Source organism: Macaca fascicularis, chromosome 6 (assembly GCF_037993035.2).
Source record: "Macaca fascicularis isolate 582-1 chromosome 6, T2T-MFA8v1.1".
Lineage (NCBI taxonomy): Eukaryota > Metazoa > Chordata > Mammalia > Primates > Cercopithecidae > Macaca > Macaca fascicularis.
Window position 1 is genome coordinate 186,439,649 of NC_088380.1, and position 16,728 is coordinate 186,456,376.

Genomic DNA, 16,728 nt, shown 5'->3' on the forward strand with positions numbered 1-16,728 from the left:
CTGACCTCGTGATCCGCCCGTCTCGGCCTCCCAAAGTGCTGGGATTACAGGCTTGAGCCACCGCGCCCGGCCTGGGGTGTCTCTTGTAAACACACAGGAACACACGGTGCCCGCTCCTGGCCGCTCTGTGTCTGTCATGGCTAAAAGCTGTACTTAGAGAAAATCACACAGATGTGGGTGCGAACCCAGTTCCACCCCTCATTTGCTCTTAACCTTTATCAGTCGCTTTCCTCTGAGTTTCTCGGTGGGAAAAGTGGGGTGAGAGCATCTTCCTTGAGAACCTTCAGGGCTCAGATGAACCAGTGGATGTGCCTGGCACGTGGGGACAGCTGGGGAACACTGAGCCTGACCCGACTCTGGAATACGCTGTCAAAAATGAGCAAAGACTCCAGGACCTCCCTCTCTACCTTTCCTTCTGCTGACAAAACTGAGAGCCTCGAGTCCGTTTGTCTTCCAGGGGTGTGGGGAAGAGCAGTGATTAGCAGAATACTGTTGAAAGTGCCACAAAGGTACAAGGTTAACAAATAAGCCCCGTTTGTAATCCCGAGCAGGCGCAAGGATGCGGGACAGGCAGAGTATGAACCCCTCCTTTGCTTTTGTAGAATGCAGAGAGCAGTTTGCAGCAGAAGAATGAAGCCATCACATCCTTTGAAGGAAAAACCAACCAAGTTATGTCCAGCATGAAACAAATGGAAGAAAGGTAATCACTTCCGCCTGCAGATACTCTCTGGAAGGTGCCAAGCATTCCCTGGGCCTGGAACTTATTCAGAGTTCCTCTCCAAAGTGCAGGGCAGGGGCTGGGCGCGGTGGCTCACGCCTGTAATCCCAACACTTTGGGAGGCTGAGGCCGGTGTATCACCTGAGGTCAGGAGTTCAAGACCAGGCTGGCCAACATGGTGAAACCCTGTCTCTACTAAAAATACAAAAAATTAGCCAGGCGTGGTGGCGTACGCTTGTAATCCCAGCTTCTTGGGAGGCTGAGGCAAGAGAATTGCTTGAACCCAGGAGGCAGAGGTTGCAATGAGCTGAGATCGTGCCATTGCACTCCAGCCTGGCCAACAGGAAGAGACTCTGTCTCCAAAAAAAAAAAAAAAAAGCCAGGCACAGTGGCTCATGCCTGTAATCCTAGCACTTTGGGAGGCCGAGGCAGGCAGATTACAAGGTCAGGAGATTGAGACCATCCTGGCTAACACAGTTAAACCCCGTCTCTACTAAAAATACAAAAAATTAGCCAGGTGTGGTGATGGGCACCTGTAGTTCCAGCTACTCGGGAGGCTGAGGCAGGAGAATCGCTTGAACCTGGGAGGGGGAGGTTGCAGTGAGCCGAGATCACGCCACTGCACTCCAGCCTGGGTGACAGAGCAAGACTCCGTCTCAAAAAAAAAAAAAAAACTCTCAAAGCTCAGCAGTAAACAGTCAATCCAATTGAAAAATGGGCACAAGCTTGGCACAGTGGCTCACACCTGTAATCCCAGCACTTTGGGAGGCTGAGGCGGGTGGATCGCCTGAGGCCAGGCGTTCAAGACCAGCCTGGCCAACATGGTGAAACCCCGTCTCCACTAAAAATACAAACATTTGCTGGGTGTAGTGGTGCATGCCTGTAATCCCAGCTGCTTGGGACGCTGTGGCAGAAGAATCGCTTGAACCTGGGAGGCGGAGGTTGCAGTGAGCCAAGATCATGCCATCGCACTCCAGCCAGGGCAACAAGAAAGAAACTTCATCTCAAAACAAACCAAAAAAAATTGGGGGGCAAAAGACTTGAACAGATACTTCATCACAGAGAACATCTGGACAGCAGAAAAGTACACGAGATGATGTTCAGACCATGGGCCATCAGAGAAATGAGTGGCGCCATCCCACCACACATCTGTTAGGACAGCTGTGGTTTCTTTTTTTGTTTTGTGTGTGTGTGTTTAATTTTTTTGAGCCAGAGTTTCGCTCTTGTCACCCAGGCTGGAGTGCAGTGGCACGATCTCAGCTCACCGCAGTCTCTACCTCCCAGGTTCAAGAGATTCTCCTGCCTCAGCCTCCCGAGTAGCTGGGATTACAGGCATGTGCCACCACGCCCAGCTAATTTTGTATTTTTGTAGAGATGGGTTTCTCCATGTTGATCAGGCTGGTCTCGAACTCCCGACCTCAGGTGATCTGCCCGCCCTGGCCTCCCAAAGTGCTGGGATTACAGGCGTGAGCCACCGCGCCTGGCCAGCTACAGTTTCTTTAATGACAACACCAAGTGCTGATGAGGACACAGAGTTAATGGATCTCTCATACGTTATTGGTAGGAATGCAAAATGGTGCAACCACTTAGGAAAACAGTTTCTCAAGAAGCTAAACGTCCTCTTACCATGTAATCCAAATAGAAATGAAACTTACGTCTACACCAAAACCAGTACATATGTTTATAGCAGCTCTGTTCATAACTGCCAAAAACTAGAAGCAGTCCCCGTGTTCTGCATTGGGTGAATGGATAAAGAAGGTGGTAATCTGTGCAGTGAGATACAGCTCAGCCATACAAAGGAATGAACCACTGCCCTTTGAGAATGTTCAGAGAGGAAACAAAAGGAATGAACCACTGACATACACAGAAACTTGGACTGATCTCAGCGACATTATTCTGAGAAAAAGCCAGTCTCAAGGTTATATAACGTATAATCACATTTAGATTACATTCTCAAAAAGCCAAAGCCATATTGTTGCAGAACAGATGAGTGGCTGCCAGGGGCTGAGGTGGGGAGATTGTGTGGCTCCGGACGGCAGCACTGGGGGGTTTTGGGAGTGGTGGGGCTGTCCTGTTCCTGAGTGTGGTGGAGCTGACTCTCCGTGTGTTAAAACTCACAAGAGCTAATTTTACTGTGTGTTAATTTTAAGAAAGAATTTCAGCCAGCAAAAGTCATCCTTTCCTTACAAAGATTTGCTTCATTTGTACTCTTGCTGGTGTCGCATCCAGGTTGCAGCACTCGGAGCGGGCGAGGCAGGGGGCCGAGGAGCGGAGCCACAAGCTGCAGCAGGAGCTGGGCGGGAGGATCAGCGCCCTGCAGCGGCAGCTCTCCCAGCTGCACGAGCAATGGTAGGGGCCCTGCAGGGAGCCTGGGCTGGGTGTGGCTCAGGAGGGACTGGGAAGAACTGGGGGCAAGTAGTGTCCTGCTTCAGCACTCACCCCTGCAGCGTTCGTATGTTACCCCTAGGGAGCTCCCTCCCCACAGGACGACTCACGTGGTCCAGCTCACCCCCAGAAGGTCTGGCCACGCTCAGACCATGGTCCCAGGTCACAGCCTTTATCACCCTTAACCACCCTTTCTAAAAAGAAACAACCATGTGTCAGTGTTGAGCAGAAAGCCACCTTTCACCTACCCTTTGCTGACGGAAGCTTCATATGATTTTGTGCACAGTTCGTCTACAGATTTTTTTTTTTTTTTTTTGAGACGGAGTCTCGTTCTGTCACCCAGGCTGGAGTGCAGTGGCCAGATCTCAGCTCACTGCAAGCTCCACATCCGGGGTTCACGCCATTCTCCTGCCTCAGCCTCCTGAGTAGCTGGGACTACAGGCCCCCGCCACCTCGCCCAGCTAGTTTTTTTTTTTTTTTTTTTGAGACGGAGTCTGGCTCTGTCACCCAGGCTGGAGTGCAGTGGCCGGATCTCAGCTCACTGCAAGCTCCGCCTCCCGGGTTTACGCCATTCTCCTGCCTCAGCCTCCCAAGTAGCTGGGACTACAGGCGCCTGCCACCTCGCCCGGCTAAGTTTTTGTATTTTTAGTAGAGACGGGGTTTCACTGTGTTAGCCAGGATGGTCTTGATCTCCTGACCTCGTGATCCGCCCGTCTCGGCCTCCCAAAGTGCTGGGATTACAGGTGTGAGCCGCCGTGCGTGGCCTGTAGATGTTTTGAGATAGTGTATGTGGCAGATTAAAAGCCTGATGTTGGGAGAAGAGAGAGAAGAGACATGTTTATTCCCACAGGGAGAGAGCAGACTCCAGGGGTCCAGCAGGGCCCCCAGGGCCACTCAGCGGGCACAGGGGAGGAGTCAGGTTCAGGCCGGGGCTCACTCCTGGCCTCTTCTCCCTCCAGGGTTCTCCATCGTGAGTCTGGCCATAGGTTATAGAAAGCAGAATGAGGCCGGGCACGGTGGCTCACGCCTGTAATCCCAGCATCTGGGAGGCCGGGGCAGGGAGATCACGAGGTCAGGAGTTCAAGGCCAGCCTGGCCAACATGGTGAAATGCCATCTCTAGTAAAAATACAAAAAATTAGCTGGGCATGGTGGCATGTGCCTGTAATCCCAGCTACTCGGGAGGCTGAGGCAGGAGAATCACTTGAACCTGGGAGGCAGAGGTTGCAGTGAGCCAAGATCACACCACTGCACTCCAGCCTGGGCGACAGAGCAAGACTCCGTCTCAAAAAAACGAAAGCAGAATGAATTGGCCAGTGCGGTGGCTCATGCCTGTAATCTCTGCACCTCGGGAAGCTGCGGTGGGAGGATCACTCGAGCCCAGGAGGTTGAGGCTGCAGTGAGCTGAGGTTGCGCCACTGCGCTCCAGCTGGGATGACAGAGCTAGACCCTGTCTCAGGGAAAGGAAAGAAGGAATTTTGAACTTCCTTTCCTCAGGTCTCCACGTCAGGGGCGCGCTCTCTTCTGTGGTCCAAGTGTTCAGAGCTCTCTCCCTTCTCTCCTGCGGAAGAGTCGAGTATGGCCCTGCAGGCTTTTCTCTCCCTGGCTCCTGCTCTTTCCTGCGGACGGGCAGGTGACCCTGGGGGAGAGGAAAGCCTTGCCAAAGGGTTTCAGTGCTCAAGTGGCAATTCAGAGACTCCCGTTTCCTGGGCAGTGTGTAGGGTTGTCGGTCCTCCATGAAGATCTCCCACGAGACTAACTCAAGTTTGTTTTATGGAAACAGCTCAAGCCTAGAGAAAGAACTGAAATCAGAAAAAGAGCACAGACAGGCTCTTCAGCGCGAATTACAGCGCGAGAAAGACACTTCCTCTCTACTCAGGACGGAGCTACAACAAGTGGAAGGATTGAAAAAGGTGAGGTGGGCCCTCCTGGGGCGGGAGAGCCTCTGGCAGGCTCCTCTCCCCGCACCCTGTGTGTGGGGGCTCCAGGGCGTGGGGAGGCTGTTAGGGGCTCCTATTTTAGGAGCGAAGACAAATAAATCACTAAGCCTGCTGGCCAGCTCAGATAGAGGCGAGTGCCATGAAGAGAATAAAGCAGAACAGTGTCCTCACCCGTGTGCCAGGGGCCTGGGGAGGGAGCGACCGGTGAGCAGAGGCTCCAGTGAGTTGCCGTACAAAGCAGCGCTTGGGCAGAGGCTGCAGGAGCAGCCAGGAGTGTGAGGAGCAAAGGGGAGGCCTCGGCGGCAGGCGGCAGGAAGCCCTTCGTGGGCCCTGGGAGCCAGGGGAAGGAACGTGGGTTTTGTTTTGAGCACAGTGGGAAGCTGGTGGAGGGACAGGATCCGTTTCGTTTGCGGACGGTCGTTGGTTCCTGTGTGGAGAGTGAGTGGCAGGCTTGCAGGAGAGGAAGCTGGGAGGAGCCAGTCAACATCTCCCAGCACATGGCAGTCCTTACCTCAGCCACTGCCCAGGGTCGGGTCATCCCTGGGAAGCAAACTGACCCCAGCCCTCCACTGCCCCCTCCCCTCAGTCCCCTGGAGGACCCTCTCACTTGGAGGCATGGCCTGGATGCGGTGGGCTTCAGAGGGCGAGAGAAGTGGGGTCCGGGAGGCCTTCACTGTCTGGCTGTGGAACGAGACCTCCCAGGAAGCTCCGAGGCCGTGTGGAACATTCGCCCTAATGTAAAACCATCGACTTTTCCCAGAGAGGAGGCGGCTCTGAGTCCTGGACGGGCTGACTGCGGCCTGGGGCGCTGTGGGGCTCCTCCCGTGTGGGGATGGTGTGCCCTCCTCTCAGGCCCCTGCACTGCCGAGCACTGCGGCACAGCGGAGCCCAAAGCAGGCTTCCCTCAGCACCTTCCCAGGAGGGGCCCAGGGCTGGCTGGCTTCTGGACCTGGATTTTGTGGCGTTGAACACGGTAATGGACACCACTGAGCGACTCGAGAGAGTTAGAAAAGGCCCTTTTGATTTCCATCGGAAAGTGCCTGGAGTTGTCGGGGAAGGGAGAGCTTCCTCAAGAGCCAGGTCAGGCTTGGAGAGTGGAACGGAGGAAGTGCAGGGCAGAAGAGGACTTTCAGAAAGTTCTGCCTCGTCACGGGGCACACCTCCTTTATTCTGCTTCAAAATGCTTTGGTCAAAAGATTCGAATCACACAATTACAGCCCGCCCCAACAATAGGAACAAAACAATGTCTAGTATCCCCAGTTAAGCCACAGCGTGCCTTGCAAGCATGTACACAGAAGCAGAGGCTAGGCACAGGGTGTGCGGGGAGCTACCCCGCCGCTCGGGCCTAAGCTCCACCGCCGTCCCCCGTGGTCCCAGAAACCCCAGTTACTCTCTGGGTCTCCATCCTGGCCTTACCAGACTGGCTCAAGGTGCACTGGCCCCAGGTGTCAGTGCCGTTGTCCCCTGGGATTCTGCTCCATGCAGGGCTCCTCATGTGGTCCAGCCAGCCCCCAGGTGGTCTAGCCATGAAATGAGGTCCCAAGTCACCGCCTTCATCATCCTTGACCAGTGCTTTCCAAAAAAGCAGCTTTTTCAGAGTTGAACAGGAAACCACCTTTCAAACTAGTCTTTGCTGATGCAAGCTTCGTGTGATTTTTGTGCACAGTTCTTCTTTAGATTTTTTGAGATAGCAATCTGTTTTGTAAAAAGTTTATCTTTTAAAAAGAAGCTCAAATAGGCAAAGCCTCATTTGTCCCATGAGGGTAACTTTTTTTTTCTTTGAGACAGAGTCTCACTCTGTCGCCCAGGCTGGAGTGCAGTGGCGCGATCTCAGCTCACTGCAACCTCCGCCTCCCCAGTTCAAGCGATTCTCCTGCCTCAGCCTCCCGAGTAGCTGGGATTACAGGCATGTGCCACCACGCCCTGCTAATTTTTGTATTTTTACTAAAGGAGGGGTTTCGCCATGTTGGCCAGGCTGGTGTTGAATGCCTGACCTCAGGTGATCCGCCCGCCTCAGCCTCCCAGTGCTGGGATTACAGGTGTGAGCCCTGTGCCCGGCCGAGGGTAACTGTTTTTAATGTGGCTGATGAATGTCACTGTCCTGTCCCATGTCTCTGTCCCAGCTGCAGAGCCCGCGTACAGTGCCTGCCTTCGAGCTGCCCGGTGTCGAGAGGAAGCTAGCAAGAAATAATCTTGAATGACATTAACACAGGACTACATTTTGCTTTTTTTTTGAGACGGAGTCCCACTCTGTCGCCCAGGCTGGAGTGCAGTAGCACGATCTCGGCTCACCACAACCTCCGCCTCCCCAGTTCAAGCAATTCTCCTGCCTCAGCCTCCCAAGTAGCTGGGATTACAGGTGCCCACCACACCCAGCTAATTTCTGTATTTTTAGTGGAGACAGGTTTGCACCATGTTGGCCAGGTTGGCCTCAAACTCCTGACCTCAGGTAACCCACCTGCCCCAGCCTCCCAAAGTGCTGGAAGTACAGGCATAAGCCACTGTGCCCAGCCGCCTTTTGCTATTGAAAAACATTCTGATCTGCTTGTTGCTCTGGTTGCTAAATCTTTAAAAAAAAAAAAAAAAAAAAGGCTGGTGCAGTGGCTCATGCCTGTAATCCCAGCACTTTGGGAGGCCAAGGCAGGTAGATCACAAGGTCAGGAGTTCAAGGCTATCCTGGCTAACATGGTGAAACCCTATCTCTACTAAAAATACAAAAATTAGCAGGGCATGGTGGCGGGCACCTGTAGTTCCAGCTACTTGGGAGGCTGAGGCAGGAGAATCGCTTGAACCCAGGAGGCAGAGGTTACAGTGAGCCAAGATGGTGCCACTGCACTCCAGCCTGGCGAGAGAGCGAGACTCCGTCTCAAAAAAATAAAAAAATTTTTAAAAAGGCCCATGAATCCTCCGTCAGCGTCTGGTTGGTTTGTTCATTTTAGGAGTTGCAGGAGCTTCAGGACGAGAAGGCAGAGCTGCAGAAGATCTGCGAGGAGCAGGAGCAAGCCCTCCAGGAAATGGGCCTGCACCTCAGCCAGTAAGAGCCCCACTCCCCTCGTCTGCCGCTGCAGGCACACCAGTCTACCCGGCACACCCCTCGGGCCCCAAACCTACCTTCTGGCGAAAGGAGGGTGGGCCGTTTAGGAGCCCCGTCCACTGTTCACGGATGAGCTCTCAGAAAGCCAGGCCTCAGGGGGACCAAGCACTGATTCCTGCTAACCCCCTGGGGATGTCAGTCAGCTCTTAGTTAATTCATCAAGCGCACTCATTCCTAGTGACCAGGACACTCCTATTCCTTAGCTTCGTATCCAGGGCCTTAGGGAACAGATGGGCAATGAGAGGATTGCTTGGTCAGTCTACAGTCAGGCCAGAGGGAGCGTGGCGGGTTTGAGAATGGAAGCCTGGCCCGGTAGAGGTGCACTCACCGGCCTTGGGCAGCACAGCCCCTTCCTTTGGGGAACTGGCCACAGCAGCCGCCGGAGCCTGTCTGTCTGTCTGCTACAGATGCTGATGGGCACAGACCCTGGTAGTTCTGCTGTCCTCTGACTTGACAGCGCCCCTCCTTGGTGTCCCAGTCTGGACACGTTGCTGTGGACACCTGGGCCTTGGGGTGTATCACACTTCGGATTGTGGAGCTTGTCCATTTGTGTGATGATTTTGCATTTTCAACATAGTGGGTAGCCTTTTCTCCTCGAGTCAGGCCTCACGGCTGCAAGTAACAGAAATCCAACTCAAAGTAGCTTAAGCAAAAGAAGCCATCAGGAATCGGGTTCTGTTTCCCACCTCTGCTATCCTGTCTACCTCACAGGTGGGTCTGGACCCTTCAGGGGCAAAACAGCCGTCAGCAAGGCCATCTATCAGAGGAACAAAGTCCCTCTTCTTTCTGCATAGCTCCCAAGGTCACCCAAGGTTGACTCTGCTCCCGAGTACCCATGCCTGCCATAAGCACCATGACCAAGGAGATGGGGCTCACAGCCTCAGCACAGCCTGGGCTCAGGCCCAGCACTGCATATATTTGACCGGAAAAGGTCCACACATGGAGATCAAAATGAGAATCAGCTCGAAACACACTGGGGTATAGATGCGTGCAGCCTTAGAATTTTTCTTGCAGTCTGGAAAGGTGTAGAGTCTAGTAGTATTAAGAAAATAGGCCGGGTATGGTGGCTCACACCTGTAATCCCAGCACTTTGGGAGACCAACCTGAGGTCAGGAGTTCGAGGCCAGCCTGGCCAACATGGTGAAACCCCGTCTCTACTAAAAATACAAAAATTAGCCAGGCGTGGTGGTGGGGCACCTGTAATCCCAGCTACTCGGGAGGCCGAGACAGTAGAATCGCTTGAACCCGGGGGGCAGAGGTTGCAGTGAGCCACAATTGTGCCACTGCACTCCAGTCTGGGCAACAAAAGTGAGAATCCGTCTCAAAAAAAAAAAAAAAAAAAAAATAGCTAGTCAAGGAATCTGATGTCTGTGGTGGGAATGCAGTCTGCCCACTCCCAGATGCAGGTGCTGGCCACTCGCCATCTATCCTGCGCCCCTTACCTCTCTACATTAGCCCATGGCCACTGCTCCCTCCCCTCCCACCCTCCGCCCTGCCTGCCACCCGCTCAGCTGAGTGCCCTGTGCTGCTCTCGTCTGGCCTGTCAACTTGCCATGCTGTGGCCCCTGTTCCTCCCCAACCCCCAGGGAGCTCCTTGAGCGACGCAAGGCCCAGTGTCTGTCCCCATGCTCAAGAGCACAGGCCAGCTGTGAGGGCATCCCAGGAGCACTCACCAGAAGCAGACGTGGAACAGGGGCGGGCGTGGAGCTGGCTTCTGGGGTTTGCAGCCAGTGTTTTCCTCTTTACATTGGATGGATGGCAAGGCAGTGTCACAGGTCCCCTCCTAGTGACCATAGACCTCGAAACTGTGGATGGTCTCTGATCTTTAAAATGTATCTTTGTGGCCAGGTGTGGTGGCTCATGCCTGTAATCCCAGCATTTTGGGTGGCCGAGGTGGGCATATCACCTGAGGTTGGGAGTTCGAGACCAGCCTGACCAACGTGGAGAAGCCCCGTCTCTACTAAAAATATAAAATTAGCCAGGCGTGCTGGAGTGCGCCTGTAATCCCAGCCACGGGGGAGGCTGAGGCAGGGGAATCGCTTGAACCTGGGAGGCAGAGGTTGCAGGGAGCCGAGATCGCACCATTGCACTCCAGCCTGGGCGACAAGAGCGAAACTCTGTCTCAAAAACAAACACAAAAATGTATTGTTGCACTTAGTGGCTGCCTGGCACTACCGGCTACCCTAGCTTCCGAATTCCAGTGTGAGCTGCCTGGCCACCACTCCCTCCCAGCAAGTGCTGTGCGTGTGACAGCATCAGGTGTATGCAAACCCAGACAGGGCTACCTGAGGAGCTGCTTTTGTGCTCTCTCCTCTTCGCTTCTTCCTCTTGCAAGCCTGTGCCGGATGACAGACGGCAAAGCCTCTTCGCAGACCCTACATTAGCTACAGGAACAGTTTTCCAGTTTCATTATCTTGGGAACATCTGGATTCTTCCTAAATTGTGTTTCCCAGAGTTCTTGTATGTTCAGTTTGCCATCTTGACCTGGCTTCCCAAGGTCTGTCCATCTGGGCAGCCTGTTCTGATCCTGTCAATCTGCTGGCCTATTTCCTGTGTCTGCAGCCGGACCAGGAAGGGAAGGAGCTGCCTCCCAATCTTTAGTAAAAGCCACAGGGATTTCTCTAAATGCCCTGATGCTGTTTTCTAATCCCTCCCTTAGAAGTCTAGTGTGTGTTTCCCAGAGACCTGCCATTTTCTCACTTTGATTAGTCTAATCTGATGATAGTTCAGACTGATCTCAGTTTTTAACAAAGGCTCAGACCAGGCTGGGCGTGGGGGCTCACGCCTGTAATCCCAGCACTTTGGGAGGCCGAGGCAGGTGGATCACTTGAGATCAGGAGTTCAAGACCAGCCAGGCCAATATGGTGAAACCCCGTCTGTAGTAAAAGTACAAGAAAATAAGATGGGCATGGTGTCAGGCGCCTGTCATCCCATCTACTTGGGAAGCTGAGGCAGGAGAATCGCTTGAACCCAGGAAGCAGAGGTTGCAGTGAGCCGAGATCACACCACTGCACTGCAGCCTGGGCAACTCAGCAAGACTCCATCTCAAAAAAAAAAAAAAAAAAAGAAACGCTTCAGCCCATAATCCCAGCACTTTGGGAGGCTAAGGCAGGCAGATCACTTGAGGTCCGGAGTTCAAGACCAGCCTGGGCAACATGGCAAAACCCCACCTCTACAAAAAAATACAAAAATTAGCCAGGCATGATGGCTCGCACCTGTAGTCCCAGCTACTTGGGAGAATCACTTGAGCCCAGGAGGTTGAGGCTGCAGTGAGCCATGATTGCATCACTGCATTCCAGCCTGGGCAATATAGCAAGACCCTGTCTCAAAAAAAAAAAAAAGATCACACTGTTTCCCCAAATCGCATAAACTGCCTCATTTTATTTGGTTTAGTTCTGCCAATTTAAACCGTGTTCAGTCCTGTCTCTTACGTAAACAAAGGAATTGTTCTGACACAAGAATGGAGCAAGAACAAATGGCTGTGCCCTCTCAGCCTGCCCCTTCCAGACAGCAGGCAGCAGACTGGAGGCCGGGGAGAGGCTGCAGACTCAGGTTCCTGCTGGGGACAGCGGGAGAGACCAGCGCAGAACAGGGCCAGGTCTTGGACTTCTGGCCTCAGGCCATCCTCTCGCCTCAGCCTCCCTCAGAGTCTGTTTGAGCCCCTGCAGGCTAAGCAGTGTGTTCTTGTGCCGGGTGCAGTCCCAGGCTCAGCCGCAGCCCCCAGCAGACGGGAGCCAGTGTGATGAGGCGACTCTGGGATTGTACAGAGGCGGAAGGCATTTTAACAACCCATGCTCTGGGTCTCCTCACAAGTCCGGTATCTTCACAAAGCTAGTCATGAGAGCCAGCTGTGTTAGGGAGTCAGAGCCTCACTCTCTCTCACTGCTGTCAAATGGCCTTTTCTTCCTTAGGTCCAAGCTGAAGATGGAAGATATAAAAGAAGTGAACCAGGCACTGAAGGTACTGGCTTGCTAAGAACCACTTCTTCGCCGTCAGCTTGTGCTGATGGCCTGTGTGCTCGTACGTTTAAGTATCCCAACAGTCAGATGAGAGCGTGTGGTCGAAGCAGTGGTGGTGATGACATATTTACAGAGAAGCCAGACGCTGCTCAGAAACGTGTCCCTCAGCTGAGGGATGCTGACAGGTGGCAGGGCCAAAGCTGAACCTAGGTCTTCTGCCTCCAGTTCTTCTGCCATCAGCTGTGCTTTGAAAATAGGCCTGATGGGTCTTCCTAAAGGGGGAAGCAGGTGGCAGAGAGGAGAGACCCGCAGGTATCTTTAAACAGTGAAAAACAGGCCCTTCTGTTGAAGCGAGGGGCCAGAGGCCAGCCAGCCCCACCGCAGTGCCCTGTGCCATGGCTAAGGACCACTCAAGCCAAGCCCTGAGTTGGGCCAGGTTTCCACACCCTTGTGGGGAGGGCAGAATAACACATTCCACTGAAGAGCAGGAGCTTGCGGGTGGCCTGGTGCAGGTGCCAGGCTGAGCTGCAGGGCGGAGCGTGTGGGAGAGGAGGCAGACATTCAGGGGCACGGCAGCCTGGCCTGCAAGATGGCCTTGCCTGCAGGAGCGTCCACCCTTCGGCCTCAGCTGTGCCGTGGCAGCGATGCAAAAGCAGCCCCTTTCCACACTCTCCCACGTGGTGCAGAGCAGGGGCCCTAATGTCTCTGGGCATCTAACTTCCAAGTGTCAGGTCAGGGGCAGCAACTAACAGCAGCCTGGACTTCTAGGTAACATCAGTTTCACAGTATCAGAGGGAGGGTAAAAATCATGAAACAGGACTCTAGAGCCGCCAGAGCTCTTTGATGTCAGGATGAACGTCCTGGGCACACACTGGCAGCCCCAAGGGTGTGTGACTCTAGCTCAGTCTATGAGGATCTGTCAGCAAGAAGATCACATCCAGCAGATGCTAATAGGCCAGAAAAGTACCTCATGCCTTTGACTCCTGGAACGCCCCAGTCCCTAAGCCTGAATAAATCACAGGTGCTGCTCCCTGAGAAAGCCCTCCCAAGAGCCACCTTTCAAAGCCTCAGCCGCCTCCCCTGTGGAATGGAGTCCATCTGCTCCCCAGGGCTGTTCGGGAATCAAGGCTTTGGCCCGCAAGGAGAAGCGCTTCCTCAGGCCTGTGGGATGCAGTGCCCGCTGTCCATCACCACCTGTCTCTCCACAGGGATCAGCGTCAGCAGGTGTCCCAGTCTCCCTCAGACTTGGCCCTTCTGCCGCGCCTGCCAGTTCAGCTAGTCCCTTCGACCAGTGTCTCAGGCAGGGTCTAGGGTTGCAGGCACCAGAAGCTCACTCTGCTTACTTCAGCCAAAGGGAACTGATGGAAAGTGGGGGTGTGCCTGAGTGAGCGGACGCTGGAGACTGCCTTGAGGCCCCGGGGCAGCCTGCAGAGGCCAGGAGGTGAAGCGTGGAGCTAGGACACAGGAATCCTGGCTGCAGCCAGACCGGGCAAGGGCCCGTTGATGACAGTGCTGTGAGGCCACATCTGATGGAGAAGAAACAGTGCCTCACTAGGAAACAGGTGCTATGAGGGACAATGGATGCAGCCAGAACACAGCTACGCACTCATCAGGGGCTTAGACAGGAAGTGGATTCTAGGATGTCCTCTCCTCCTCAGGGCCACGCCTGGCTGAAAGATGACGAAGCGACACACTGTCGGCAGTGTGAGAAGGAGTTCTCCATTTCCCGGAGAAAGGTATGTGGGGCTCCGCCCACCCTCCCAGTGCCCTGGGTCCTTGCCCGCTGAGATTCCGCTTTCTCTGGTTCCAGAAGCCCGCATCACACCAGGCGCACTGCCCTGTGACTGCTCCCTGGCTGGCAGATGGGCGGCCCCGCCTCTCCTGCTTGCCTGTGCAGATGGCTTTCCATCCCGGCACCCTCTTTCTGGGAGGCCTTGGCCAGTCACAGGCCCCTGGTCTCCAGCACATCCTTGCAGGAATTGACAATGATTTGGGGGGAGATGGGGCTCCTTGTGCCGAGCTGCTCTAGGGGATTGTCATTGAAAATTCTCTGTGTGCGGCAGGACCGAAATCTGGCCCAACTTAGGCAAAAACAGAATCTATGGGGAACCTACAGGGCAGCAGGTCACCAAAAATCACTGGTGATCTAGGCAGGGTGCTTGTCCCTGTCTTTTAGGTTCTGGAAACAAGGTCCTAGGCTCACCCTTGGGTCTAGGGCCTTATTAATAGCCTCACCAAGACCAGCTAGGTAGGGGAAGAGTTGGATATAAGCAAAACTGGGAGCTAAAAGAAACACTGCCACCGCCATGTTCTGTCTGTTCCCATCAACAGCCTAGCTCTGGAAAAGAGGAAGCCTCAGCCACCCCCACTCCCCACCCCGAGTTTCAGGCAGTGCCTTGCAGTAAGCTCAGAGCTAGAAACCACGGCCTGAGGCTGCCTGAGATCACATATATCTACAAGGCCTGGCTGTTCCCATCTGTGGAACCACAAAAGCAGAGGCTGCTCAGGTGCTCATCTCGGTGTCTTATCAGGCACCTAGGGAACCTGTTTAGAAAGGGGAAGACCCACTCCCACCCCCTTGGAATGCAGCAAAGAGAACAAAGCAGACTCTTCCCATAGCTGGCTGGCTTAATGATGAAGTACAGCAAAAGTAAACTTTTTGTCTTAAGACCCTTAGGCCGGGCACGGTGGCTCACGCCTGTAATCCCAGCACTTTGGGAGGCCAAGGTGGGCGGATCACAAGGTCAGGAGATCGAGACCATCCTGGCTAACACCGTGAACCCCGTCTCTACTAAAAATACAAAAGATTAGCCGGGTGAGGTGGCGGCGCCTGTAGTCCCAGCTACTCGGGAGGCTGAGGCATGAGAATGGTGTGAACCCAGGAGGTGGGGCTTGCAGTGAGCCCAGATCATGCCACTGCACTCCAGCCTGGGCGACAGAGCGAGACTGTCTCAAATTTAAAAAAAAACCCTTTGCACACAGCCCTCACCACTCCACAGAAACAGAACCCATTCCAGGCCAGGCGCGGCGGCTCACGCCTGTAATCCCAGCACTTTGGGAGGCCGAGACGGGCGGATCACGAGGTCAGGAGATCGAGACCATCCTGGCTAACACGGTGAAACCCCGTCTCTAATAAAAATACAAAAATCAGCCGGGCGCGGTCTGGGCGACAGAGCGAGACTCCGTCTCAAAAAAAAAAAAAAAAAAAAAAAAAACCCATTCCAAACAAATGCACTTCTGAGTTAGGAAGCAGGGAGGGTGTGTGGATGGCTTTTCCCTGGGTGTCCTGTGACTGCCTTCTTCCCGTCCTCTAGCACCACTGCCGGAACTGTGGCCACATCTTCTGCAACACCTGCTCCAGCAACGAGCTGGCCCTGCCCTCCTACCCCAAGCCAGTGCGAGTGTGCGACGGCTGCCACACCCTGCTCCTGCAGCGCTGCTCCTCCACAGCCTCCTGAGTGTCTGTCCTCGGGAGCACAGCCTCGCGGACAGCGCCAAACCCTGTGGGTCTCCAGGGGCTTGGGAATTGTGTTCTTTCCCAAGAGAATCGAAGGAAAGAATCAAACTTCTCGCCCGGCCACTGGCACTCCAGAAGACAGTGTGCCAGAACCAGCAGCTCTCACCGTGCCGTGATTCGTTCGGAATTAACTCCTCTGGATGGAAACTTCCATCTTACGGCTCTGGTTCAGATACAACGTCATGATTTTGCTACTATCATTTTTCACTTTTCAAAGAATTTAACCTGTTTTACAGCAGTTCAGTTCTGCTAGTGAGTACTTTCCCTCTCCCACCTCCCTTCTGAAAACCTGACTCGTGTACAGCGTTTGACACACATGGGGTCTGTCTGTGCCTTCTCTGCTTCAGTCAAGAAATCTGCCATTTCATGCCCTTGTGACTACCTATCGTTGGTCCGGCAATAAAATCATTTATTTTTCACTCTGGCGCATGCAGAAGCTCCTGTCAACTTCCAAAGAGCCACCGCACCGGAGGAGGCCTCCGCACCCCTCGTGCCCGAGCCCAGTGTAAGCAAGAGGCTGCCGGTGCTGCCCCAGAGCCTGCAGGGCTGTGCCTGGTGGGCCAAGGGCAGTTTGCAGGGGCAGCCTGCCACCAACAGGCAGAGGAAGTGACCCCAAGCCTGTCACCAAAGTGCAAGAGTAGTTCACATACATGATTGGGAGTTGGACAGGTTACAGATGGAGACACCTGTGGAAAAGCACTTGGCAGGCAGTCATTTTTTACATTTCAAATGCAGTGCTAGGACTGGCTTCCAGTCCCTCCCTCGGAGGCCCCTACCCCCAAACAGCCAATGGCCTGGGGCTCTCTTCCGGTCAAGTCCAGACAGCCAAGAGTCAGTCTGCTAGACCTCATCCTTCACCTTCTATACGTGCACCTTGTCCAGGACCCTACCTTCCCTTCCCGCAGGCTCCCTACCCTCACCAAATGCAGGCCTCAGGATCGCACCCCTCCTCTGGGCTCCCCCACGACCTGGTCAGCCCTGGTAGATGCTTGCATGGCACCCTCGACTGAGTTTCCTCCTCTGCCGCTCCCTCCCTCCCTCCCTCCCTCCAACCGCTCTATACAGCTTAGGACTGTGCAGCCAGACTTCTCCAAAGCCATGTCCTAGCAGGTTTCCA

General features: G+C 54.2%; 1 protein-coding gene and 1 long non-coding RNA gene across 16 annotated transcripts in view; one reads left to right on the top strand and one right to left on the bottom strand.

Annotated features, from left to right (window-relative positions):
• RUFY1 (RUN and FYVE domain containing 1) overlaps window positions 1-16,030 on the top strand; it is a 65,920-nt gene extending 49,890 nt beyond the window's left edge. For 11 of the 15 annotated variants that reach the window (XM_045395053.2, XM_065547142.1, XM_073994984.1 and 8 more), the window contains 7 exons: window positions 603-700; window positions 2,948-3,067; window positions 4,885-5,014; window positions 7,981-8,075; window positions 12,047-12,095; window positions 13,753-13,830; window positions 15,409-16,030. In XM_045395053.2, coding sequence (XP_045250988.2) covers window positions 603-700; window positions 2,948-3,067; window positions 4,885-5,014; window positions 7,981-8,075; window positions 12,047-12,095; window positions 13,753-13,830; window positions 15,409-15,552 — 714 coding nt within the window. In that variant the 3' untranslated portion in view covers window positions 15,553-16,030. Of the gene's footprint in view, window positions 1-602; window positions 701-2,947; window positions 3,068-4,884; window positions 5,015-5,627; window positions 6,015-7,980; window positions 8,076-12,046; window positions 12,096-13,302; window positions 13,831-15,408 lie in introns of those variants that run through there. The other 4 variants (XR_012414467.1, XR_012414466.1, XM_073994977.1 and 1 more) reach the window with 2 other exon arrangements.
• On the bottom strand, window positions 6,174-8,747 carry LOC141407112 (uncharacterized). Its single transcript, XR_012414469.1, has 3 exons — window positions 8,464-8,747; window positions 8,153-8,353; window positions 6,174-6,736 (listed from the first exon to the last, which is right to left on the bottom strand). It is a non-coding gene; the product is annotated as an uncharacterized lncRNA (long non-coding RNA).
• Window positions 16,031-16,728: the final 698 nt, after the last annotated feature.